At 38.9% G+C, this 27,514-nt stretch overlaps 2 protein-coding genes across 3 annotated transcripts in view; one reads left to right on the top strand and one right to left on the bottom strand.

Annotated features, from left to right (window-relative positions):
* PRKG1 (protein kinase cGMP-dependent 1) overlaps nucleotides 1-27,514 on the bottom strand; it is a 1,342,437-nt gene that overhangs the window by 603,653 nt on the left and 711,270 nt on the right. The gene's annotated exons all lie outside the window — the stretch shown is intronic.
* CSTF2T (cleavage stimulation factor subunit 2 tau variant) lies at nucleotides 15,322-19,666 on the top strand. The gene has a single exon (XM_012467591.2). It carries the CDS (start codon nucleotides 15,404-15,406, stop codon nucleotides 17,270-17,272), a length of 1,869 nt encoding a protein of 622 aa, XP_012323014.2. The 5' UTR covers nucleotides 15,322-15,403; the 3' UTR covers nucleotides 17,273-19,666.

Below are 27,514 nucleotides of genomic sequence, written 5' to 3'. Positions count from 1 at the left end.
ACATATCACAAAAAACCAAACCTCCCTATTATCCCATCCTCTAGTCTTCTTACACATAGAAAACTGTTATTATTAGTGTCTTAGATATCAAACCAAACCTCCCTATTGTGCCATCCTCTAGTCTTCTTACACATAGAAAACTGTTATTATTAGTGTCTTAGATATCCTTTGAGAAATACTGTATGAGTATACCAATAAACAGCTCATATATGTATGCACATCCCACTGGAGAAAACAAAAAAAGAATAGGGGCATATGATAACACTTTCCTGCCCCTTGCTCTTTTTTATTAAATATATTTATAAGAGATAATTCCATAAGAACACATAGATGTTATTCTCATTTTTTAAAATAGTTGCATGTAATTCTCTAAAAATGATACATTTTTATGACATACAGATCTAATAAATATAATTCACTTATCTAATTCACTGTTGATATATATTTAGGTTGTTTCCTGCATTTCATGAGTAAAAACAATGAATGATACCTGACAACCTTTCAGAACTACTACTCCAAGTAATGATAAGAAGAAGGATAAATCAGTCTTTCAGTGACCACAGGAAATTGTCATGGCCATTGGCTGATGTATCTGACATTCTCTGGAATGGCTGGTACATACTGCAACACACAAAAATTTTGACCTACCACATCCCTCAATCTTCCTCTTTATGTCATTTATTTGCCTTCTACATCTCTTCCTTCTTTCAAGCTACAAAGGACCCTTTTGTCTTCTAAAATTCTACCCTTTTCGACTACTCGTCTTTCATTCTACTCCTTTCTTTATCGTAAATGTGCCTTAGTCTTCCACCTGATTGAAGGTTGCTGCAGGAGAGTAGCTCATGCCTCTTCCATGGTGTTTACATGGAATTTGTAGACATTCTTTTCCTCTGTGCAAAGCGAAGTATGGTCATCCAATATGGTAAGCCCCATATAAGTATAAAAAATAAAAACAAGAGTGAACACTGATCTACTGAATTAAAATAGCTCTTTAGATGTGGGTCAAGATGGCTGGGGGAGACCTATGTTAATTCTAGCTAAATAATTATAAGCTTGATTGGCTCAGAGCACACTGAAGTTTATACACTGAACTAAACTATATTATTGGTGCAGTTAATTAGAAATCAAGCAGCAACAGGAGGCCTAAGGTAAAGACAATCTCAGAGCACAGTAACACTGGGGAATACCTCGGGGTGGCTGCAGAGCAGGGATGCCCTCTCAAAATGGAAACTGGATAAGGGCCTTACAAAGAGGGCTTATGCAAAGATCTCTGAGAAGGGAGGTGACTTCTGCTCAGGAGATCCAGGAGGGTCTTTGCAGATGGAAGCTGGCAAGGAGGAGAAAAGCCTGGCAGGGCACAGATCACGGAACACCTCAGGCTCTGCCTGGGTTTTCAGAATATGGAGTGATTTTAATTACTCTATGTCCTCAATGCTCGGGAGATAAAAGCCCCTTGATGCATGGGTGTGGTCAAACCCCAATCCACTATACTTCTGATGCAGCCACACCCTGATAACAATGGGTGGCAAACTCAGAGCACTAGTTTAGCATGTCTTAGAAGGATCTCAAGTGCTCTCATCCAGCTCTTACCTGCCCCTTCACCCTCCCCTTCCAGGCTTAAAAGATCAATGAGATTATGCACATAATAAAAGCGTTTGGAACCCAGAGCTCAGCGCCAGTGCAGTTCCCATGCTTGCGTTGGTCACCTGGACCCATGCTGCAAATTCTACTCTTGTGTCTCTGTCTTTATTTCCTTTTCTCAATCCCTTGTCACCACTGGGACTAAGGGCACCCATGTATGCAGTTGGGCTGGTTCCCAACATTAGATTCTAAATAGCATCTGGGATTCTAAATAATGTTTGAGTGACTTTTTTCTTTTCTTTTCTTTTCTTTTCGAGATGGAGTCTTGCTCTGTCACCAGGCTGGAGTGCAAAGGCACAATCTGGGCTCACTGCAACTCCGCCTCCCGGGTTTAAGTGATTCTCCTGCCTCAGCCTCCTGAGTAGCCGGGACTACAGGCACACATCACTATGCTCAGCTAATTTTTTTGTGTTTTTAGTAGAGATGGGGTTTCACCATGTTGGCTAGGATTGTCTCGCTCTCTTGGCCTCGTGATCTGCTCACCCTAGCCTCTAAAAGTGCTGGAATTACAGATGTGAGCCACCACACTCAGCCTGGATGCCTTTGTCTTAAGAGATATTAGAAACCATATAATTATATTGCTGCCCTGTCTGACCCAGTACTAATACACTAAACACAATCACTTGCATTACATAATTTTATATAAGCCTGAGGTGTGCATAATGTTTTACAGTCTGCAAAAGACTTTCATAGTTCTAAAGCTAGGAAATGTTCAAACCCTTTTAATACCCTATTTATAAATAATGCCTTTTGAACATCTAAAGATGAAATGTGCTATTTTAAGTGTATTTCTTTACCAAAGAATCACATATATCTTACTCCACATGTTTCTTTCTTTTGAGTGATTTAAATATAAAACAGCTTAAATTAATAGCCACTTCTTCTGCATTGCTTTTCCCCTCTGTGAAATTATTTAGAGTTGCTAGACACTCTGTTTTAATAAGGAAGCAACCATCAAAAATTAGAAAAGAATTCAACACAATAAATTTTCTTGGCAAAATAATATATTTGCTAAATGGTTTTTATTAAATCACCTGTTCAACTGGCATCTGGTTTAAGTGCTATACAATAAATGACAAAATAACCCCTTGCAAAAAGTTTTCAATATTCTATCATGTGGTTATAGATTTCAGAATTTTTTCCTGTCAGTTTTATGCTGTATTTCTTTACAAACTGACAGGCAGCTGACAAGGCAAGAAAAGTTAGAAAATGTGGCTGCTAGTAAAATTTAATAGAATTTTTCCTTTGGGGGAATGAAACATGTATTCTAAATGCAGAAAAACGTAAGTTAGAACTTCTAGGAGTTAATGATTTTCCTTAATGAAACTGCTGACAATCATATTCCAGCTCTGGCTCTTACTTGCTATATAACCCTGGGAAAATTAGTTGCTTTATCTGTGCCTCAGTTTTCTCATCCATCAAAAAAACAAACAAACAAAGAAAAAACCCTAACAGAGTTATTGTGCATGTAGAATGAGAAGTTAGGTATAAAACATTTAGTATGTCATGGCATTGTAATTCTAATAATAATTGTTTGGATTCACATGGCTCTCTTATGTGAGGACGAGTATTAAATAATATTTTACAGTCTACATTTTAAAAAAAAAGACACTTAAGTTGTATAATTATATTGCTATATATTAAATCTTCAATTTTCCAAATAACGTTGCAAATAAGCATTAAAACTTGACAATAATTTTAATAGCTAAACATTAATAGAGTTTAGGACGTACTACTCCAAAATATGGCACCTTGGCATTCAAGAAAACAGCAGAAACAGGAAGATCACTCTCACCTTCTCTGTACCTTTCTTTCTGGAAGCAGGTCATAAAATCTAATAAGGACTTTCTGATCTTCCCCTGAAGCAAGTCATAAGACCATGTATGAGGTGCCCTCCCTATATTCAGAGGAAAGGAGACACAGAGACGCCAAAAAAAAACTGAACAAACAGCCTTTGCTAAGATTTCCCCAGTTTACTATAATTAGATCACAAACTTGTCCTCCTTTCATATTTCTCCATGACTGTCCAATCTTCATCAAACAGCATAAAATTACTCATGTTTGCCAGTTTCTTCAGGTCTTCATTTCCTAATGAAGGCTCTGGTATTATATAAAACTTATATTCATTTAACTTTTATGCTTTTCTTTGCTTCATCTGTTTATTATAGGAACCTCAGCAATGAACCCAGGATAGGTGAGGAAAATATATTTTTCCTTCTCTACAATGTATATGGAAAGACTGTTTAAAGAGAAAAGAAGAAAAGAATATAAACTCATTGCCCCCATGGTTTATTGCAGTCTTTGCCATTCTGGACTTATCTATTAAAATGTTTTCTTCTAACTTCACCCACAGCTCAAACACACTCTCCACCAATTTAACTTTTCCAATAATCCATCTTACCTGGGTTCTCACCCAACCACCCACAATCACTGACAGCTACCTCCTACGCACAGGAAAAAGTGCTGGTGTCTTCCAAAGGAAGTAGACAAAAAATGCTACAGCTTTGAGATAAACAATTAGAATTGCCTTGGAGCCATGAGGAGGGAAACCAAAGGCAAGGTGACTTCAGTTTCATATGGTGCTATTCTTTCTAAGAGAATATAACTCCTCTACCTAGACAACAGAAAGCATACACACTTATCATTTTAAGTAAAAGAGGTCAGAAAGTAATGAACATAGTGGGCAGCAATTACAGAAACAGGAAAAAGAGAAAAAAAAAATTAGGAGACTGCATATGAAAAAGAAAGGTCAACTTAGGAGGCAAAGTCCTCAAATAACATAATTAACAGAGCTAGTCACTGACCAACCCAAAAGGGGAATTGTAATTCTTTCACATGTTTAAGAAAACCTCACTGGCTGGGTACTGTGGCTCACACCTGCAATCCCAACACCTTTCGGAGGCTGAGATAGGAGGCTTGCTTGAGGCCAGGAGTTCGAGACCAGCCTGGCCAATATAGGGAGACCGCCCCCATCTCTACTAATGAAAAAGAAAATTAAATGAAAATACCTCCTGCTCCCACAAAACAGGACAATGTATCATGGCATCAACAGGCATGTTGACTCTACTGTCCCCAGTTAGCAAGCTATCATGCTTCACTTGTGATTAGAAACTGATGGCATCATTTGCTTAAAGTACAAATGATATTTAAATTTAATTGTAATAATTTAATAAACTTGGCTTTATGTTTACTTATGTAGTACTTAAATATTGTTCTCAAGAAATCACACTTTAAGGGTAGCATTTAAGAACTCTGGCCATGAAATGACCATTAGCTGCTCATTGAATCAGTAGCCTGGCAACGATGTAGTATGCATAGGACAGGATTGTCTGAAGCTTCTGCTTCTAGATGAAGGGGTGTGAGAGGAGCTGTTAGTGTTATACTGACTTTGAGTAGAATGCCACTGTAAATCATAATTCCTGTCTTCAGTATATATGTAGATAGAATTCGAGGAGTGACAGTCCTTTTCTCAGTAATAAAGAAAAAAATCTTTCATCTTGAACCTCAGAAAGAGGGTCAATGGATGAACAGCAGTTAGGTTTTCATTTTCTATATACCTCTCAGGAAATCAAACAAATCAAAAATGCATTTGGAAACTGTCTGCTAAAATCCTCTATTGTCTATCTTGTCTGACAATAGGGAAACTCCTTGCAGGCACAGCTGTTCTTCTGCCAGAGACTCGAATCTGAGCACCATAAATCCTCGGTGTAAGTTCAAGAGAAAAGCTAATGAAAGTTTCCTGTGAAATTACTACTGAAAAGAAGAGTCACATTTCCGCTCACATTTAAACTCCCATTTTGTCCAACTGTATGCCTACAAACTCCCATATTGTCCAATTGTATGCCTACCTTCCACAAAGTATACACTCAGTAAGTATTGACAAAATACATGCTGAATAACTTTCCTAGCTTTAGTATCCTAAAGTATTGTCAAACCCTTGCTGCTCTGAAACGTGTCAGGTAAGTTTCCTTCCTGATGGGGATGCAAACACTTTCCTGCCCTCCCTCATCTCTGCCTCCCCATCTGCAGACACCGGCTGCCAGGAGGATTTCTCAGAACCTCTCCGCCCTGTGGAAGTCCTGCAACAATTACCCAGTCCTGGGACTTTGGCAGCAAACTCCAGACCACGACATGGGCAGAAAAATGTTGGCACTTTCTTCATTCTCCCTGCAGGCATCACCTTCTCTTTCTTAGACCCCTCAAGGGCTACGAACTAACACATACAATTCCATTTCAAGAATAACAAAAGACTGAGCTCCAGAGGAATAGGTCATTTGCACTTCCCTGTTTTCCTGTAGGCACTTGTTTTGTTCCCCAGAGCCAGGATGGAATTGAGAAACACCTGGAGGCCAGAGAGAAAACTTTCTCATTGTACTGCTCCACAGGAATGTAGATGCAGCTATTTCAACATAAATGTCAGATGATAGTGATGAAGATGATAATAACTGGAAGAATTGTTGTTATTATTTCATTGTTAAACGGTCAAGAAAAATTGTCACTATTTTTATATGAAGGATGGAAGAGTTTGATCTTTTTTAATGTATACTGTATTCACCTTCAAGAAAATCATGCATTATATATGATGTGAACTTTCTAAAGACTGTGAATTAGTGACTGAACATTCCTTTACTGTTTTACATTAGACCATTTTTTAATCTGGAAGTCCACATTTAAACATTTCTAAGAAAATGATCTATTCTTGGAAATAATGTTTTATGTTTTGCAGAGATGGAGAGAATGACTTAGAGGAAGGCTGTGGATAAACTTTCTCTGGCGGAATGTCCATTGGAAATGGCTACCTAGCTCAAAACAGCCCTTTTAACTGCTCCCTCACAAGAGTAGGTTACCAGAGTATTTTTGGAATTCATGGTCAACCAGGATAGATATCAGCAGTAACCAGTATGGCTACACCAGTGGTATATGATGATAGATGCTCCCCCAAGCCCCTTAAGTCAGTCTCTTGTCCTGACCTCTCCATGACCTGGAAAATAAAGGAGGCTAACAACCGGCACAGCAAAGGTCTGTAGGGTCCTCTTGCTCCAGCTGACGGCTGGGCCCCTGTGTAGACTGGTAAAATGGTCTCACTATCACTCTGGCCCCAACCTCTTTACCACACTGAATTGAATCACAGATACACATCAGAATAAAACTGGGTCTTCAGATTCCCAGTTCCAGAAAACTGGAATGACAATGGACTAGAGAGAGAAATCAGAGATCTGATCCTTCAACAGAGGAGAACCACCACAAATGTACAAAGAGAAGCAGAGAAGAGGAAGTGAAGAAGTGGGTGGAGAGACAAAGATTTTGAGAGAGACAGAAAGAGAATGGGAATAGAGTATCATGAATGCCATACAATTACCCATTTTTTCTTTTCCTAGAGTTTACTGCATTACTGTTTCTATGGAGTCAACTATGTCCCTCAGAATTCATATGTTGAAGCCCTAGCCCCCAATGTGACTGTATTTAGAGACAGAGCCTTTAAATAAATAACTATAATTAAATGAGGTCATATGTGTAGGGTCCTAATCTAATACAATGGGTGTCCTTACAGGAAAAGGAAGAGACACTAGAGGTGAATGCACACAACAGTGACATGAGGACACTGTGAGGAGGCAGCCATTTGCAAGCCAAGGAGAGAGGATCAGGAGAAACCAAACCTGCTGGCACCTTGATTTTGAAGTTTCAGCATGTAGGACTGTAAGAAAATAAACTTCTGGCCAGGCACACTGGCTCACGCCTGTAATCCAAGCACTTTGGGAGGCCAAGGCAGGTAGATCACCTGAGGTCAGGAGTTTGAGACCAGCCTGGCCAACATGGTGAAACCCTGTCTCTACTAAAAATAAAAAATTAGCCAGGTGTGGTGATAGGTGCCTGTAGTCCCAGCTACTTGGGAGACTGAGGCAGGAGAATTGATTGAACCTGGGAGGTGGAGATTGCAGTGGGCCAAGATCACACCACTACATTCCAGCTGGGTGACAGAGTGAGACTTCATCTCAAAAAAAAAAAAAAAAGAAAGAAAGAAAACAAACTTTTGTTTAAGTCTGTGGTATTCTAATACAGCAGCCTAGCCTAGCAGACTAATTTCTGTGGGTTCTGAGAGGTAACAGAATGTCATTAAAATAACCACCACCTCCTTTGCTTACCTTGGTTGGAACTGGCTTCTGTACTTGTACCAAAAAGCAGTAGCTACTACATTCCTATAAACATTAGATTTTAGGTTTTCTATGTAATTTCTAACTCAAGGATCTAGAGTTGGAAGGCAAATTTAAACTGGCCTTCTTGAAGTAATGTTTTTCAAGGATCATTCAACTGTGATAATGAATCTAAAATACATTCTGTTAAACTGATTTTTGTTGTTTTCAACAGTCTGAGCCTGGAATCAAATGTTTCAGAAAGGCCTCTTTCCTATAACTTGGTACAAATATACACACATTCTTAGACCAAATGAGCCTCAGAAGAGATATATACTAGCCAAATTTCTGAAGTCAGTGGCAATTTAGACATTTCTCTGAAGTGGGGTATTGTATTGTTCTGGTCACAGGAAAAAAAAAAAAAAAAGATTAATGCGTTGTTCCACTTAAAAAGGGTGTCTTTATTCAGACCTAGTTACAGGGCTTGTACTTTTCCACAGTTTATGAGGACACTTCTGTGTTTCTTCAGGTGACAGCCTGAAGCACGAGTAAGGGAGCTCTGCTTCTTGTCCAATTAGTTATGCTTTTCTATGTTTGAATAAATGGCCTATGTCTGCCAGCGCACACTTAAAAGTGGTAGTCCCAGTATCATCCTGAACAGGACTATGCACTCAAATAGGTATATGTGTGGCAGAACAATGTGGTGTTAAATAAGCCTATATCCTCTGCAGTCAAAGTTCAGGCAGGCCCTTTTAATAAAAATGGACAAGTGGAATTCTAGCCAACTAAATATTTGAAGAGTGCATTTCATGGTTTAGTACAAGAACCTAATGTGCACCAAGATGGTTAGTAAAATTCTCATTGAAGTATTCTATGAGATCAAGCCTAAAAATTATCCATTTCAACTACAAATCTACCACAAGCTAAAATGGCCATGGTACCCAAGGTTGCACAATTTAAAAGTAATATAATCTGACAACAGACTATTAGTACAAGCCCTTCAATAACAAAATTATAGACCCCAAAATAAATAGCATTAGACTAAAACTTGTGTTTCTTTCCACATAAGATGCTACTTCATCTACTATTACTATATAACAAATGTAGATTAATAATTACCATACAATGTAAGGAACAATAAAAATATAAGTATATCATGTATTCCATACAACAATCCAATACAGGTGACATTACTCTCATTTAAAAGACGTGGAAATGGAACCACAGAAAGGTGAAGTAATTTGTGCAAGACCACACAATTACTTGTTGAACTAGGTAGCCAATTCAAGTCACTCTGACATGAAAATCTCTGTGTTCTTAATTCCTTCACTCTACTGCCTTTCCTAAGTGGTGAAAGCATAGTTTGGATAAGAAAAACCTGAATATCTAAATCCTTTTACAAGCTAGATCAGTAACTGGACATTCGAGCCTGGTCTAATTCCTTTCCTTCCCTGGGTGTCATTTTCTTTATCTACTAAAAAACAAAAATGGGGCTGGACTTTACAATCTTTCCAGGGAGAACATTTGGTTCTGTTCAACCTCAAGTCCAGAAATGGCAGACTCCCAGCAGCCCAAAATTCATGTAATCTTCACTTGCCAATAACAGTGATTCATCCTGTGTTTAAGCAAATGAAATTTGGGGCCAGGCACGGTGGCTCACTCCCAGCACTTTGGGAGGCCGAAGCAGGTGGATCATTTGAGGTTAGGAGTTTGAGTAAATGAAATTTGTTTTTTATATTTCTGTACATTGTTTCATATTAAACACATTAAGCATTTTGGGAACAATGTTATATACCAAACTAATATGGGCTCTTTCATTATATGGAAAAATGCATGCATTGCTATCTAACTGGCTGCTTTATAAAAATCCTTATGTGAAGTTTAACTATAGTCCTGCAGATTGAAAAAGGAAACATTTTCTCAAATGCTTCAGTCTTTATACCTCACAGTCCATCTGTTATCACAGCACTAATTGTGATGTCAAAACTGCAATTAGTTACGCTCAGACAATCAGGAAAAAAAGCCAAGTGAGACAGTGCCCAGGCATCAATAACTTGTGATTATTGTTCTACTCGTGAAATATGAAGTTTAAATTCAGGAGACCTGCTTTCTGTTCGTTGTTTTGCCACTTACTAGCTATGAATCCTTAGGTAACTCATTTAATAGAACAATGATATATGATCTTAATTTCTTAAGTCAAATGGTGTATGTTCAAATTCTCATTCTGCACACTAGTTAACTTCTCTGTGCCTCTGTTCTTTACCTATAAATTGAGGAACTATAACTGCCTCTCTTCAAAAGGTTGCAGAAAGAATAAAATATTATATTGTATAAAGCATTTATCAAAGAGCCTTCTCCCTACTAAGTTCTCAGAGTTTGCCTTTATAAAGTATCTGTATTTTGAGTGAGTCCATTGTTAGGTAAAGTTCTATATAATAGCTCTCTGAGTTTCTTCATTGTTAAAATCAGGAAACAATTGTACGTCCTTCATAAGACTGTTACCAAGACCAAATGTGGGAACCCAAAGAAAAGTTTTTAAGCAAAAGGCACTAAATTACCATTATCATTGCAACATCCACATCCTGGGTTCAGGCGATCCTCCCATCTCAGCCTCCAAAATAACTGAGATTACAAGACTGTACCACCACACCAGGTTAATTTTTGTATTTTTAGTAGAGACGGGGTTTCACCATGTTGGACAGGCTGGTCTCAAACTCCTGACCAAGTGATCCACCTGCCTCCGCCTCCCAAAGTGCCAGGATTACAGTCGTGAGTCACGGGGCCTGGCAACTATGATTGCATTCTTACAATATAGTGGTTCTCAAAATTGACCTTGCATTAGAATTACCTGGAAAACTTGTTAAAAGATTTCTATGTTTCTAATGCAATAGATTTGGAGTAGGGCCCCAAACTTTGAATTCATAAGATGTTTCCAGGTGATGCTGATGCCACTAAACCAGGTACCACGTTTAGAAACCTTCTGTTCCGGTAGACTATCTTTTTCAAAGCTGTATTATCAGTGCTTGGAATAAATATTGATGGAACGAAATAATAAATTTGAGGTGCTTTGTTAAGTGATAAAGGGGGATATATAATGATTTTATAGTTTAGAAGGAAAATCACAATTCTACTGAAAGGTAAAGGAGTTACTATAATCAGAAAGGTACAAGGTATAAGGAATACTTTATATCAAGGTATAAGGAATAGTTTATATCCAAGGAAAAACAAAATTAGTTCTAATCTAGAGAAAAGGGTAGAAAGGTCAGAGAAAGCTTTGTGGAGGAGTTTATTTGAGCTATTCCTTGAAGGACCCATACAATTACTTCAAAAATGCCTGTCATTACTCAAAATATTTTTAGTTCCTATCTTTGGAATTTGTCTACTTAATCTATAGTGAATCTTTTCTTTTTTCCCTATACTCTATAGTGAATCTTTTTTTTTAATTCCCTCAAAGTTTATAGAATTTTTATATTCTGATGTTAGGTTTGATATTTGATATTAGCTAAGCATGATATTTTTGCCAAATCTGGTCAGGAAGTTGGGTGATATCGTTACGTAATCCTGCTCTTTGTTAAAAAAAACAAAAGGTGGGAGGCCGAGGCGGGTGGATCACGAGGTCAAGAGATCGAGACCATCCTGGTCAACATGGTGAAACCCCGTCTCTACTAATACAAAAAATTAGCTGGGCACGGTGGCGCGTGTCTGTAATCCCAGCTACTCAGGAGGCTGAGGCAGGAGAATTGCCTGAACCCAGGAGGCGGAGATTGCGGTGAGCCGAGATCGCGCCATTGCACTCCAGCCTGGGTATCAAGAGCGAAACTCCGTCTCAAAAAAAAAAAAAAAAAGGTATACTTTTCAGTTAATGTACTGATATTCTAGTATGACTTATAAATGAAGGCCCAAAGCAATTTCAGGGTAGTTTAAAAATTGGTCTGAGGGCAGGTGCAGTGACTCACACCTATAATGCTAAATCTTTGGGAGGCCACGGCAAGCAGATTCCTTGAGTTTGAGACCAGCTTGGCCAACATGGTCAAACCCCATCTCTACAAAATATACAAAAATTTAGCCATGCACAGTGGCACATGCCGGTAGTCCCAGCCATTCAGGAAGCTAAGGCAAAAGAATCACTTGAGCCCAGGATTCTTTTGAATCTTTGAGCCCAGGAGGAAGAAGTGGCAGTGAGCCAAGATTGTACCATTGCACTCCAGCCTGGCTGACAAGAGTGAAACTCTGTGTCAAAATGTGTATATATATAATTTTGAACAATGAATTAAGTTTGTAGTTTCTGAAAGTGATTGATTAAAGGACAGCTTCCATTTGGCCATACATCCTCTTGTGTGTTTGTCTGAAATCAGTCTTAATATATGTGGTATTAGTCTACTGAAAGAATCAAGACAGCATATAATATACCATGTACACTTTTCTTCAGAGTCTATGCCATGCTATAAATATCTAAAATTTAAACTTTAAGGAAATAAAAAAGCAGTATAAAAATGGATGTTCTGGGCCGGGCACGGTGGCTCACGCCTGTAATCCCAGCTACTCAGGAGGCTGAGGCAGGAGAATTGCTTGAACCCAGGAGGCGGAGGTTGCGGTGAGCCAAGATCGCGCCATTGCACTCCAGCCTGGGTAACAAGAGCGAAACTCCGTCTCAAAAAAAAAAAAAAAAAAAAGGATGTTCTTCCAAGTTAAATCTATAAAAAATATATACTGGTACTAGGAAATATACCTAGGTTTCTCAGAGCTCTTGATTTGGGGCTATTCCGTTAACAATAAGTATTAGTTTATGTGTTCTGGGCATGGAATTACATGCTGGGTCACACTGGTCCTGTTTGAAGTGAGCATGACAAACCATTCTTCTAGTTTGGAATAGTGGGACTAAAGAGAACACGGAAAGCCTGTGACTAAAGCACACTCTACAGTCATAACTTCCCCTTCTTGTTTGTCCCCACAGTCCTTCAGCTACTCTGTTTGCCCAGTCTTCAGAGTACAGGGTAACTTCAGTAGCAGATCAGCATGTACCAGAACAGCATAAAAATTATAAGTTTTTAAAAACCTTTATCTCAAACCTTTTAACAGAGTGTACTAAATTTAGTTTGGCCTAATGTAAATGAGAAAATCTATTTCAAATCCCGAGGGCCAATGATTCTTAAAGCAAACCAGCAGCAGCAGCATCACCTGAGAACTTATTAGAAATGCAAATTTTCCAGATCCGCTAAAGCAGAATCTGACTCAAGCCGTGGCTCAAGGTGGTTCTGACAGATGTGAGGACCACTGGTTTAGAGAGTATCAGTAGTAAAGAAACTCTGTCAAGCTGTGCAATCTTCTATGAATTTTGCAATATATTATAATACCCCATTACCATCTTCATAATTACTGCATTTAATACACATACAATTACACACATATTCAACTTGTAAGTTACCCTTGACAGAATATGTTTAAAAAATGGTTGGCTTCTCTTTGTAAAGTGATGGTGTAGAAGGAAGAAAAATAAATTCATCTTTAGTTTTTTGAAATGATACTATCCTTAACTCCTCCAGTTTTGTCTCCAATGAAAGAATCACGCTGGGGAAACATTATGAGCAGGTGGCTATTCTGTTTCTTTGATACAGCAGGAAAATCTTATTAGGTGATATAAATACACCTTATCACTTGCAAATATAAACTGTCATGTGTCTTGGGTGAACAGCTAAGTCTAGAACTGTTTCAAAAACTTGAAGGTAAATGGATGTTTTATTTGCAGCTAAACCATCATACTCATTTCAAATATATTCATTGGACTAGAATACTGCAGATACACAATACCATTTTTTGCTGAAACTTAAAAGTTTCATAATCCACTTAAAAGGCATATTATATTTCAGAATAAAATAATTATGTTTTAGAGTTAAAGCACAGGCTTGGAGCAGTCCGGTCCACAGATGTATAACGCAACCTATACATATAATTTTAAATTTTCTAATAGCCACATTTCAAAAAGTAAAATAAAATAACATTAATTTCAAAATAATTTTTTAATCCATTAAAAACATTACATTTCAATTTATAAACAATATAAAATTGATGAGCTATTTTTATTTTTTTTGTATTTATTAAAATCATTCATGTATTTTATATGTATGGCATACATCAACTGTAGTGTTTTAATTTTGACTGGAAATACTTTATTTTTATTTTTTGTCTTAGCGTTCTGCGAAATAATTTTTATTTAGAACACAATTTATTACTACAAAAACAGATTCTACACTCCAGTTGTTCCAAATACTAAAAAAGTTTTCCAATAGCCTACTGAACATTAGCTTTTATATTTAAATTAATAAAAAATGAAATTTAAAAATTTCATTTGAAATTGATTTAAAAATTTAAATTTTTTTATTTAAATTTAAGGAATTTAAATTTAAAATTTCATTTTAAAATTTAAATTCCTCAATCACATTAGCTGCATTTCAAATATTCAATACATGTAAGGAGGCAGCGTAGATCTGGAGCTATGTGAGGCCAACCTGGGTTAGAATCCTGGCTTTGCCTCTTACCCGCTCCTTGTTCTTGGGCAATTTATCTAGCCCTCTCCAAGCTTCAGTTCCATCTTTGAATTAAGGTGGGGGGAAACTCACACTGAGTAAGTTTTAACTCCTGCCTGCAAAACTAACAGCAGAAGAGAAACATCCACTATTTATTTACCCTTTCATAGAAGTGGTGAACTCACTGCATCATATAATAAAAATCAGAACCAATCAATATAGGGATAGTTAAGTAAATTTCATTATTCCATATTATGAAGCCATAAAATGCTTATAACTAATTAATCACTTATTTAATCACCAATAATATTGATATCAGTTAATACTATTAAGGAAAAAACCCGTAATATTAGGAACAGCGCGACTGATGCCCGTGTGCTCAGGAAAAACCTAGAAGGATCTGCCACTCATCCATTAACAGCAGTTACAGGAAGCAAGAGAGTCGGAGCGGGGCCCTGCCGGCACACGCTTCAGTTTATAATTCTTGGCAGTTAATTTCCAAAAACGTTGTTCTAAAAAGGAGATAATACTGTTTTACTTTAAGGGGAAAATCTCAAATTTGCCTTAAAACGACTACACTTTTGCCTCAGTCTGGAATGTGATTTTAAATATAGCTTAACTATACTATGATAAACGGCCATATGAAAATACTTTGTCAGACCGAAAAACACACCGCCTTAAATCAGCTTTCGGTTGGCGGTTTCCCGCCGGTGTAACGGAAACAAAACCGCTTTTGACGTCAAGGGAGGCGTCCCCTCCCAGTTACCTTGGTGAAGTCTATGTGGCCATCTTTACTGTGGTCATCTCGTACCAAGCCTGTCGTAGTGGGGCTGTTAGGACTCCACAGAAAGTCGGCCGAAAATGAAATGGGAAAGGAATCATGCGACTCCTGTAATAAAAAGCTGACAGAACCAAGAAGAATCAGGGACGGAAAGCACTAGCTGTTAGTGGGATGCAGGTTCCACAGGCAAGCGGAACGATTCAAGCGAATTAGTAAGGTTTCTGCCCGGATCTTGAGAGCCGCTTCCGTTGCTCAGCGGAAGTGCCGATCGCAAGAGGACAGACGCCTCAAAGAATCCGCTATCGGCTGTGTGCACAACCGGAATCATGTCGAGTTTGGCGGTGAGAGACCCGGCAATGGATCGATCACTGCGTTCCGTGTTCGTGGGGAACATTCCGTATGAGGCAACTGAGGAGCAGTTAAAGGACATTTTCTCGGAGGTTGGTTCTGTTGTCAGTTTCCGGCTGGTATACGATAGAGAGACGGGAAAACCCAAGGGCTATGGCTTCTGCGAGTACCAAGACCAGGAGACCGCGCTTAGTGCCATGCGGAACCTCAATGGGCGGGAGTTCAGTGGGAGAGCGCTTCGGGTGGACAATGCTGCCAGTGAAAAGAATAAGGAGGAGTTAAAGAGCCTCGGGCCTGCAGCGCCCATTATTGACTCACCCTATGGGGATCCCATCGATCCAGAAGATGCCCCTGAATCGATTACCAGAGCAGTAGCCAGTCTCCCCCCGGAGCAAATGTTTGAGCTCATGAAGCAGATGAAGCTCTGTGTCCAAAACAGCCACCAGGAAGCTCGAAACATGTTACTTCAAAATCCACAACTGGCTTATGCCCTGTTGCAGGCACAGGTAGTGATGAGAATCATGGATCCAGAGATTGCTCTTAAAATTCTGCATCGGAAGATACATGTCACACCACTGATCCCGGGCAAATCTCAGTCTGTGTCTGGCTCTGGCCCTGGTCCTGGCCCTGGCCCTGGCCCTGGGCTCTGCCCAGGACCTAATGTTCTGCTGAACCAACAGAATACTCCAGCCCCTCAGCCTCAGCATTTGGCTAGAAGACCTGTGAAGGATATTCCTCCTCTGATGCAGACTCCTATCCAGGGTGGAATTCCAGCTCCGGGGCCAATACCAGCTGCAGTTCCCGGACCTGGTCCTGGTTCCTTAACTCCTGGAGGAGCAATGCAGCCCCAAGTTGGAATGCCAGGAGTTGGCCCAGTGCCTTTAGAGCGGGGACAAGTGCAGATGTCAGATCCTAGAGCTCCTATACCTCGTGGACCCATGAATCCTGGTGGCCTACCTCCTCGAGGACTGTTAGGAGATGCTCCAAATGACCCACGTGGAGGGACTTTGCTTTCAGTCACTGGAGAAGTGGAGCCCAGAGGTTATCTGGGCCCACCCCATCAGGGTCCCCCCATGCATCATGTTTCTGGTCATGACACCCGTGGCCCTTCCTCACATGAGATGAGGGGAGCACCATTAGGAGATCCCAGACTGCTAATTGGAGAGCCCAGAGGCCCCATGATAGATCAAAGGGGTCTACCCATGGATGGCAGAGGTAATAGAGACTCTCGAGCGATGGAGACTCGCGCCATGGAAACTGAGGTCTTAGAGACGCGTGTGATGGAGAGGAGAGGAATGGAGACCTGTGCGATGGAAACCAGAGGGATGGAAGCAAGAGGCATGGATGCAAGAGGATTGGAGATGAGGGGCCCAGTCCCCAGTTCAAGAGGCCCTATGACTGGTGGAATTCAGGGTCCTGGTCCCATTAATATAGGGGCAGGTGGCCCTCAGGGACCCAGACAGGTCCCAGGCATTTCAGGGGTGGCAAATCCTGGAGCTGGTATGCAGGGAGCAGGCATACAAGGAGCAGGCATGCAGGGAGCAGGCATACAAGGAGCAGGCATGCAGGGAGCAGGCATACAAGGAGGAGGGATGCAGGGGGCAGGCATACAAGGAGTGGGAATACAAGGAGCAGGCATACAGGGGGCAAGCAAGCAAGGTGGAAGCCAGCCTAGCAGTTTTAGTCCTGGACAGAGCCAGGTCACTCCACAGGATCAGGAAAAGGCAGCTTTGATCATGCAGGTTCTTCAACTGACTGCCGATCAGATTGCCATGCTGCCCCCTGAGCAAAGGCAGAGTATCTTGATTTTAAAGGAGCAAATCCAGAAATCTACTGGAGCTTCTTGAAAGGTTTTAGAAAATACTTGGCTGTAGTCTGAAAGTTTATTCTATAGCATTGAGAATGGGTGCAAAAAGCTGACTTCTGCATCCCAACATTTGGATTAGGCTTTCCCTCCTCCTAGAACCTAATCTTTGGTTGTTGTTGTTCTTTTTATTTCTTTCTGTTTTTCTTTCTATTTTTAATTGAGGGTGGGGGGAGGAGGGGGGGTCTGTTCACTTTGAGTTACTGTAAAACAACAATATGATGATACTATGCCAAATAAGATTAGAAAGAATAAGCAGCAATATTAAAGTGTCTACAATATGTTAACTACATTTTTTAAATGTGGAGTAAAATTTTGTGAAAACTGCTCTTAAAGACTAAAAGTTGACCTGTTAAAACGTTAATGTACTAAGATAGTTTTAAGATTTTTGGTTGTGTAACAAAATAAAGACATTTACCTCAAAAGTTTAAGATACATTTCTTGGTAAACCATTTAAAATGCAAAATCTTATTTTGGAGGCAATAGGTTAAATATAGTCTTAGTGCTTTAGAATTATTTTTGAAAATTAGAGTTAACTGGGTAAGTTTAAACTGTATTAGAATTGTTTTTTTTCTAAAGTTATGTTATCTGAAAAATCAAGAACTGTACCTGGTTTAATGTTGCTTCATTTATCACATCCTTCAGAGACCAGCAAGGATCTGCCAGGCCTCCAACATCTGAACATGATGATTTTGCTGTGACAATTCTAAAATCAACAAGGTTACTTAAGACTGTTCTGATGGAACCTAATAATCTCTCAATACCTTCCTGTTTCTCAATAGTCTTTAAACCCTAAATCTGGGTCAGTAATTCTCTCATGTCCTTCCCAAAAATCAGTGTCTAGGGACCAGTTAAGCTGGATGATTATATATGGTATTTTACTTTTCATAACTAGTAGAAGGTTTCATTCATTAAGTAAAGCTCTCAGTTTCTTGGTATCTGTCTGGCTTTTATGTACAGAAGGTGTCCATTTGCTCAACCAAACAGGAGTTAAAAACCTTAAGACCAAACAGCATTTAACATGCCTTTTAGTTTTCTTATTTCATAGTCTACTTTTCCTTTTTTTTTTTTTTTTTCTTTTTTGAGATCGGAGTTTTGCTCTTGTTGTCCAGGCTGACGTGCAATGGTGGGATCTCAGCTCACTGCAACCTCTGCCTCCTAGGTTCAAGCAATTCTCCTGTCACAGCCTCTTGAGTAGCTGGTATTACAGGAGCCCACCACCACGCCCAGATAATTTTTGTATTTTTTACTAGAGATGGGGTTTCACCATGTTGGCCAGGCTGGTCCTGAACTTCTGACCTCAGGTAATCCACCCACCTCGGCCTCCCAAAGTGCTGGGACTACAGGCATGAGCCACTACACCCAGCCTACTTTTCTATCATTAATCATATCAGAATAATCAAGGCCCAGGTAGGTAGTTTTTACATAGCCTGAATACTCAGTCGACTTACTGTTCATTTTACTTTTTGTAAGTAATACAGCCATTTAGTCCTAATATGCATACCAATGAGACATTCAAAAATGGCTGGAAGATGGGGCTTATCACATTGCACTACTACTACTTTATTTCTAAGCCTTGAGGATGTGAACACAAACATTTGTATCATAAAACAAGTAATAATTAATAGAAGCATAAATTATCAAATATCAGGTGATCTTACTCTGGAGAAGAAAAACGAATGTCTAGTTACAGATGAAAAAATATTGAATACAGAGAGTTGAAAATGTAGAAATTAAATTGTCTTCCTTTGCAGAATTTTTACATTTTGAATTAGTAATTCTTTATTTACAAGGTTTTCATCCCTATGCTGTTGTTTTCTACTACCTGTTTTACTCTGTTGTTCATACTACTACTTTCCCATGTTTCCTTTTTTTTTCATTTTCTCTTTTTCCCATGTTTCTTTTTATTTTTTCTTTCTTTTTCCTTTTTTTTTTGTTTTTATTTTTTTACCATGTTTCTTATATGCTTCCCCATTGGAGAGGATAACTCACCTTTACATGTGTGATAATTATGGTTAATACTAATTCACAGAGTTGGCTTGATCACTTTGAAATTGCTTTATCCCAGTGCTTTCACTGAAGGGCTCTAACAAAATTATTAAATGTTACAGTAAAGACTGTATCATTAAGATTCTAGTCAAATCTTAATGCAGACAAAATAAAAATAATGGATAATTAAGGCTGACATTAGTATCTGATATGTTTATTTGTAATGAATACATTATATAGAAGTCTTCCATTCTGGATATACATGGGGCCTGATTACCTTTTGTTTTTAATGAAAAAGGCAGAACTAATGAAATTGCAAGAATGGATGGAACTTTCTTAGAGCCATTATCTATATACTTTGATAGTTGAAGTAAATATAAAGACGTGCTATTTTGTGGTGGTTATTAGCAACATCTTGGTGATGCTCATATATTAAGTTTATGTCGCCCAGAGAGAACTCCTCTGTATTCCAATAGCACCCTGTAGTTATCTTCATTACTGACAGCATTAGTTATATTGAAGTGCACTGTTTACTTTTACCTGCTACTACCCACTCCCACTTCTAATAGACCACACACTGAACACAGGGACAGTCTATCTCATTCCTATTTTCACAGATGGGAAAATGACAAAAATTTTATCAAAGTTATTAGGGAGAAAAAAATCCCATTAAGAGCACATATGCTGCCCTCATAAGAGTTTAGATTCAACACAGAACAAATGAGCTATAACAACTATTGGCATATAAAAAACCAATTAGAAATAGGTTATTAAAAACAATCACCTTTACTCAGTGAAAGTTAAAGAAATAGATTCTCCTCACTTCTGATTGATTGAATGTTCCAGTATTTATGTAGAAAGTATAGAGCCTTATTTCATTTGATAGTAAAGAATAATGCAAGCAATATTGCCACAATCAATCTTTTATGTGTTTTACTACACAATCATTGGTTATAACCCCTCATCCTGAATTTTCCCTAAGATGAGTAGACTAAAATAAAATCACCAATTCATTCATCATAATAGTTGAAGATGATGGGGTGAAACAGTGATTTGCTAATGCTTCTTTAAGGCTTATCCTCTTGGGCAGTACATATTTCTTGGGATTATGAAATGATCAACTTTAATCAGTGCCTGCCTATTAGCTCTTCTCCTCATATTACTGATGATTAATACCAAAAATATGTTTTACATCTGCTGACTTCTGAGGATTTTGGAGTATTTGTAAAGATATAAGCCAATGTGAATCTCAGACAAAGTTAGGCTAATCTAAGTGAGATTATGTTTGGCTTTTCAACTACACTTTTCAGAATTCTAATGGTAGAAAAGCATTTAAAAAAGAAAACCCTTAATCACAGCTTGCAAAGCTTCTTGTTTTTCCATGCTGTGATGGGACATTAGCTAAGCACACAGAATGTAATTTCCTATAGTGTATCAGGTCTTCCTCTTAGGTCTGATGAGGTCTAAGGGTAATTATGTGCAACACCCTACTGTGGCAGAGAAACTGAATTATCAGTTACATCTGACAGTCTTCTTACAAAAGAATGTCAATCTCTCACTGCTTTTTATCAGCTAATCTCTAGAAGGACTTTCCTGGTTGAAACTTGCTTTTTTTCATCAGTCTCTTATCAAGAATACTCTGGTTAAGAACTAATTCATGTTAAGGACATTATTAATATATTGAAAGTATCCATAATATAAATTTAATGTTAAATAATGTTAATAGGGATATTACATGATATTGGCATATCATATAATGTGCTTATATATTTATTTATTTCAGATGTTAACTGAGCCAGATCTTTAAATATTCTCATTTGTTTTTATGCACCCTGAAACAAAAGTACTCCTTTGGTTGAAAGTTAACCTTCACAAATATTCGTATTACCAATTACCTTTCTCATAAAATATTAACTATCAGTTTCTTCTTGATATTATTCTACAACAATACATAACATGTCATTTGAAGGCATGAATTGTGTCAAAAGTGACACTTGGGAGCCGGGCGTGGTGGCTCACACCTGTAATCTCAGCATTTTGGGAGGCTGAGGCAGGCGAATCACTTGAGGTCAGGAGTTCGAGACCAGCCTGGCCAACATGGTGAAACCCCATCTTTACTAAAAATACAAAAATTAGCCAGGCATGTTGACAGGTGCCTATAATCCCAACTACTTGGGAGGCTGAGGCACAAGAACCACTTGCACCTGGGAGGTAGAGGTTGGAGTGAGTCAAGATTGTGCCACTGCACTCCAGCCTGGGCAACAGAGTGAGACTCTGTCTCAAAAAAAAAAAAAAAGAATAAGTGACACTTGAGTTAGCATCGTTAAAAATAACAAACCTGGTGCTTATTAAATACTGCAAGAAAAAGTACCCAAATATTTACCTAGAAAAAGGATCATAGTGTCCTGGTTAATAACAACTCTGTTTTGTTTTGTTTTGAGACAGTGTCTCACTTTGTCACCCAGGCTGGAGTGCAGTGGCACGATCTCAGCTCACTTCCACCTCTGCCTCCTGGGTTCAAGTGATTCTCCTGCCTCTGCCTCCCAAGTAGCTGCGATCACAGGCATGTGCTACCATGCCTGGCTAATTTTTGTATTTATAATAGAGACAGGGTTTCACCATGTTGGTCAGGCTGATCTCGAACTCCTGATCTCAAATGATCCACCCACCTTGGCCTCCCAAAGTGCTGGGAATACAGGTGTAAGCCACAGTGCCTGGCATTTAATAACAACTCTTTATAACCAAGAGTTGGTTTAGAACCCCAAACTAGGTAACTATCCCTTAATCATAGGTTTTAAAAGTAAAAAATAAAAAAGTAGATAGCTATTTACAAAAAATACACAACATTCTCAATCATAATGAATTTCGTATGATTGAGTACGTATAATATCTGCAGACATTTGAAATTAATCTCATATAAGTTACAAGTTTAGTCATTTAAAAAATTATATCTGGTGGCCAGATGCAGTGGCTCATGCCTGCAATCCCAGCACTTTGGGAGGTTGAGGCGGAAGGATTGCTCGAGTTCAGGAGTTCGAGACCAACCTGGGCAACATGGGGAGATCTCGTCTCTATAAAAAATGTAAAAAATTAGCTGAGTGTGGTGACATATACATTCTTTTTTTTTTTCATCAGACAGAGTCTCACTCTGTCACCTAGCCTGGAGTGCAGCGGCACGATCTTGGCTCACTGCAACCTCTGCCTCCTGTTGTTTAAAGTGATTCTCCTGCCTCAGCCTCCTGAGTAGCTGGGATTACAGGTGAACACCATCACACTTGGCTAAGTTTTGTATTTTTAGTAGAGATGGGGTTTCACCATGTTGGTCAGGCTGGTCTTGAACTCCTGATATCGTGATCTGCCCACCTCAGCCTCCCAAAGTGCTGGAATTACAGGTGTCAGCCACCTCACTCGGCCTGATGTACACATTCTTTAAGCGAATCTTAAAGATTCACCTTAATAACACTTAAAATATATGCCAACATCGAAAAATGGTATCATCGAGTTCATAATGTGATTTAAAAGAAAAAGGCCAATATAGCACTTGCTTGGTGCCTTAACATTTATAAAACCATGCTCCATATCCGAAATATCTCTCTTGTTCTTGTATTAAATCAATATAGTGACATAAATTAGGACTAAAAACACTGTCAGACACAAACCTTGTATAGGAGAGTCAATACAACCATTAACTATTAACACAATATATTTCCTATCTTTGGTTAAGCCTATATCCAAAATGATTTCATCTTTTTATGCTTACCAATCATGAGAGAAAAAGATCCTCATCTATTTTCAGCATCAGAGAAATTACATTGTTGAAACTTCTAGAATCATTGTCAATGTTATTGAACTTTAGTTCCCTAAAAGTTTTAAATATCTTTGGACAAGAAACCTCAAATTGGTTTTATTTAACAAATTTTCTTGAAAATTTTGAACTTAAATGCTTGTGGATACAGCTTACATTCTCCAGTTTGACCACAAGCCCAACCTCTTCCTATCCTTCAAACTTACAACTCCTGCTTTTATTCTGTATAAAAACACAATTATTAGATTTGATCGATATCAGTGTCTAATTTGACAAATGTGACATAGAAAAACTTGTTCAAGGCTGGACATGGTATCTCATGTCTGCAATCCCAGCTATTTGGGAGGCCAAGGCTGGAGGATTGCTTGTATCCAGGAGTTTGAGACCAGCCTAAGCAATATGGTGAAATCCCATTTCTACAAAATATACAAAACTTAGCTGGCCATGGTGGCATGTCTCTGTAGTCCCAGCTACTCAGGATGTTGAAGTGGGAGGATCACTTCAACCCAGGAGGTGGAAGCTGCAGTGAGCCAGGATCTTGCCACTGCACTCCAGCCTAGATGACAGAGCAAGTCAAAAAAAAAAAAGGGGGAAAAAAGAAAAGCTGGTTCAGCACATATATTTATCAACACCAACCAGCAACAAAAGGAAAACCCAGGGCAAACAAAAAAATCTTGATGCATTTTTTATTTGTAGATTTTGGTGAGGTATACTGAGCAAAGGAACGTCCTAGGATACTAAGCCAATCAGTATATTTATTCCATAAACATTTGCATTTTCAATAAATATTAACCCCAAATAGCAGTATTTTCTTTTTCAGTTAAAACATATATTTATAAAATATGATATATATATTATTCATATATATAAATATTAAATGTTAACAGCTCTAGAATGAAGATATGAATAGTTTACATCATGGAACAGAATTATTTAATTTATCTGTTATTAATGTACCTGTTAACCTCTGATTCTCTGATTCTCTACTATCTCACTTTGTTGCCTGGAATGAATATGAAGCCACCTATACCAGTTTAGGAATCTACTTATGTAGATTTTAGAAAATGACCCATTATATGTAACTTTCATATAAAAGCCATGGTGATTTAAACAAAACAAAAGCCCTTAACCAGATCACATATTTTCCCTTTTAAAATCTCTCATGGCTTACATTGCTCTTAGAATAAAATTCAGAATCCTTGTGTGTCCTATATGGCCCTTATATAGTTTGGATTTGTGTCCCCACCCAAATCTCATATTGAAATATAATCCCCAGTGTTGGAGGTGAGGCATGGTGAGAGATGATTGGATCATGGGGGTGGATTTCTCATGAATGGTTTAGCACCATCCCCCATGGTACATAGTGAGTGAGCTCTCATGTAATCTGGTCATTTAAAAGTGTGCAGCACCTCCCGCTCTGCTCTCTTGCTCCTGTTCTGGCCCTGTTCCTGCTGCCCCTTTCCCTTTGTGATGATTCTAAGCTTCCCAAGGCCTCCCCAGAAGCCAAGTCGTTACCAGCATCAGACTTCCTGTAAGCCTGCAGACCCATGAGCCAATTAAACATCTTTTCTTTATAAATTACCCAGTCTCAGGTATTTCTTTATAGCAAGCCCTAAGTATGCCAACGTCACATGCTACCACAGGCACCTTATTCACTTCCACGAGTATTTTGGGCCTAGCTTTATTTACTCAAATTTCCCAAACTAATTTTCATCTCTGTACTTGGGGTTTCTCTTGCTCATCACCCACTCTTTCCCCAGACCTTTGAATGGCTACTGGATTCTCTTTACTCAGGTCTTGGCTTACATAGTATGTCACTTACTCAGAGAGGCTTTTCCTGGACTCCTGGGAAACCATAGACCAAGCAAATGTAAATTTAAATGGTCTCCCAATTCCCTCTCATAACCTTATTGTCTTTCTTGTTTGTTTGTTAAGAGTAGTTCTCTTACCTAAGCACCACTTACACATTGTATGAGATTAATCAGTATTCTCCAACCCCTTTGCAAACCATAATGGTTGTTCTATGCACCCACCAAACTTGATGACTGTCATGAATGAGTTACTCTTCATTATGCTCACATTATATTTATCATGTCAATTGTGTTTGTTTCCAAACAAATCTATGCTAGTTGTATCTATTATTGTAATATATAAATATGCATATAGGCATAGACATAGGTATGGATATAGATGTTGGTGTGTATGAAATACGATTGCAAAAATAAAAAGTTATTTCTATGAAAACTATCTTGAATGGTTTCATAGACAGATAGATGATAGATTTATCATGTCAACTGTGTTTGATGGTGTATTAGTTCATTTTCACACTACTGATAAAGACATACCTGAGACTGGGCAATTTACAAAGGAAAGAGGTTTAATGGAGAACTCACAGCTCCACGTGGTTGGGGAAGCCTGACAAGCATGGCAGAAGGCAAGGAGGAGCAAGTTACATCTTACATGGATGGCAGTAGGCAAAGAGAGAGCTTTTGCAGGGAGACTCCTGTTTTTACAACCATCAGATCTCATGAAACCCATTCACTATCATGAAAACAGCAATGGAAAGACCCACCCCTTTGATTCAATTATCTCCCACTAGCTCCCTCCCACAACACATGGGAATTATGGGACCTAGAAGATGAGATTTGAGTGGGGACACAGCCAAACCATATCAGATGGTAAGCCAGTTTATGCCAATTGTACTATTTTTTGTTTTATATAGATTGATAGGTTGAAATTAGCATGAGTGTGAAAAAGTTATTTCTATGAAAACTATGTTGACTGTTTCTATAGGATTTTATAAAAGTGAGGGGCTAAAAATACATCATTGTTAAATACTATGGGGGCAAGATAATTTTTTTAAATACCTTAAAATTCTTTAAAATCTAGAATTATGTACTCTGATACTTTGTAAGTCCAAATCCTTGTTTCACTTAAAAAAAAAAAAAAAGATTGTTACTGGCAGTTTTAGATAAAGCATGTCAATGCTTCAATTTCTTCACAGAAATTTTTCAGGCAGCGGAAGAAAAATCCTTGAGGAAATTTTATCTGAGGTTTGGTGCGGCATAGTTGTCTCCCTTCCATCTCCATGGGATTACCCAGGAAAGACACCAACCTGCTCAGCCACCATTCCAGTTCACCATTTCAGTCCTCCTCCTCCCCACTCCTTGTGATGTTATATGCTGAGGAGAACAGAATATACCTTAATCTCTTGCTAATTAAAGTGTGCTCCTTGGACCAGCAGTACCAGCATCACCTGGGAGCCTATCAGAAATACAGAATCTGGGGGCCCACCCAGACCTGCTGAATCAAAACCTGCATTTTAATAAGCTCCCCAAGGATCCACATGCAAATAAGCGTTTGAGAAGCACTGCTTTAAACTGATCCTACAATAAAATAAAAACAATGACAACAAATAAAAGCACCGTAAAATTAACATTAAGACAAATAGAAGGGATTTTTAATTTACATAAATTGCTGCCTTTCCATTGTTGCACATTGTGGGTCAAGATGGCCACGGGGAGACCTATGTTAATTCTAGCTTAAAAATTATAAGCTTGATTGGCTCACAGTACACTGAAGTTTATACAACAAACTAAACTATATTATTGGTGCAATTAATTAGAAATCAAGCAGCAACAGGAGGCCTAAGGTAAAGACCATCCGAGAGCGCAGTAACAGCAGGGAACATCTAGAGGGGTTGCAGAGCAGAGAATACTGCTCCAGTCCCACAAATGCCTTCTCAACCTGGAGTCTGCATGAGGGTCTGGTAAAGAGGGCTTATGCAAAGATCTCTGAGAAGGGAAGTAATCTCTGCTCACAAGAGCCGGAAGGGTCTTTGCAGATGGAAGCTGACAAGGAGGAGAAAAGCTCTGCAGGGCAGAGATCACTGAACACCTCAGGCTCTGCCTAGTTCTCAGAATATGGAGTGATTTTAATTACTCTATGTCCTCAATGCTCGGGAGATAAAAGCCCCTTTATGCACTGGGTGTGGTCAAACCCCCTGGCTCCTTATCCGCTATACTTCTGATGCACACACCCTGATAACAATAGGTGGTAAACTTTTTTTTCTTTTGAGACGGAGTTTCGCTCTTGTTACCCAGCCTGGAGTGCAATGGTACGATCTCAGCTGACCGCAACCTCCGCCTCCTGGGTTCAGGCAATTCTCCTGCCTCAGCCTCCTGAGTAGCTGGGACTACAGGTGTGCGCCACCATGCCCAGCTAATTTTTTTGTATTTTTAGTAGAGACGGGGTTTCACCATGTTGACCAGGATGGTCTGGATCTTTTGACCTCGTGATCCACCTGTCTCGGCTTCTCAAAGTGCTAGGATTATAGGCGTGAGCCACAACGCCCGGCCAATCGGTGGTAAACCCATAGCCCTAATTTAGCATGTCTTAGAAGGATCTCAAGTGCTCTCCGTCCAGCTCTTA

The sequence above is a fragment of the Aotus nancymaae genome, unplaced genomic scaffold (assembly GCF_030222135.1).
Source record: "Aotus nancymaae isolate 86718 unplaced genomic scaffold, 86718_ANA_hifiasm-v0.15.2.pri h1tg000010l, whole genome shotgun sequence".
Lineage (NCBI taxonomy): Eukaryota > Metazoa > Chordata > Mammalia > Primates > Aotidae > Aotus > Aotus nancymaae.
This window is presented reverse-complemented; position numbering and strand designations above follow the sequence as displayed.

Coding starts and splice junctions, on each gene's coding strand:
- CSTF2T (XM_012467591.2), top strand. CDS start 15,404: ATGTCGAGTTTGGCGGTGAGAGACCCGGCAATGGATCGATCACTGCGT.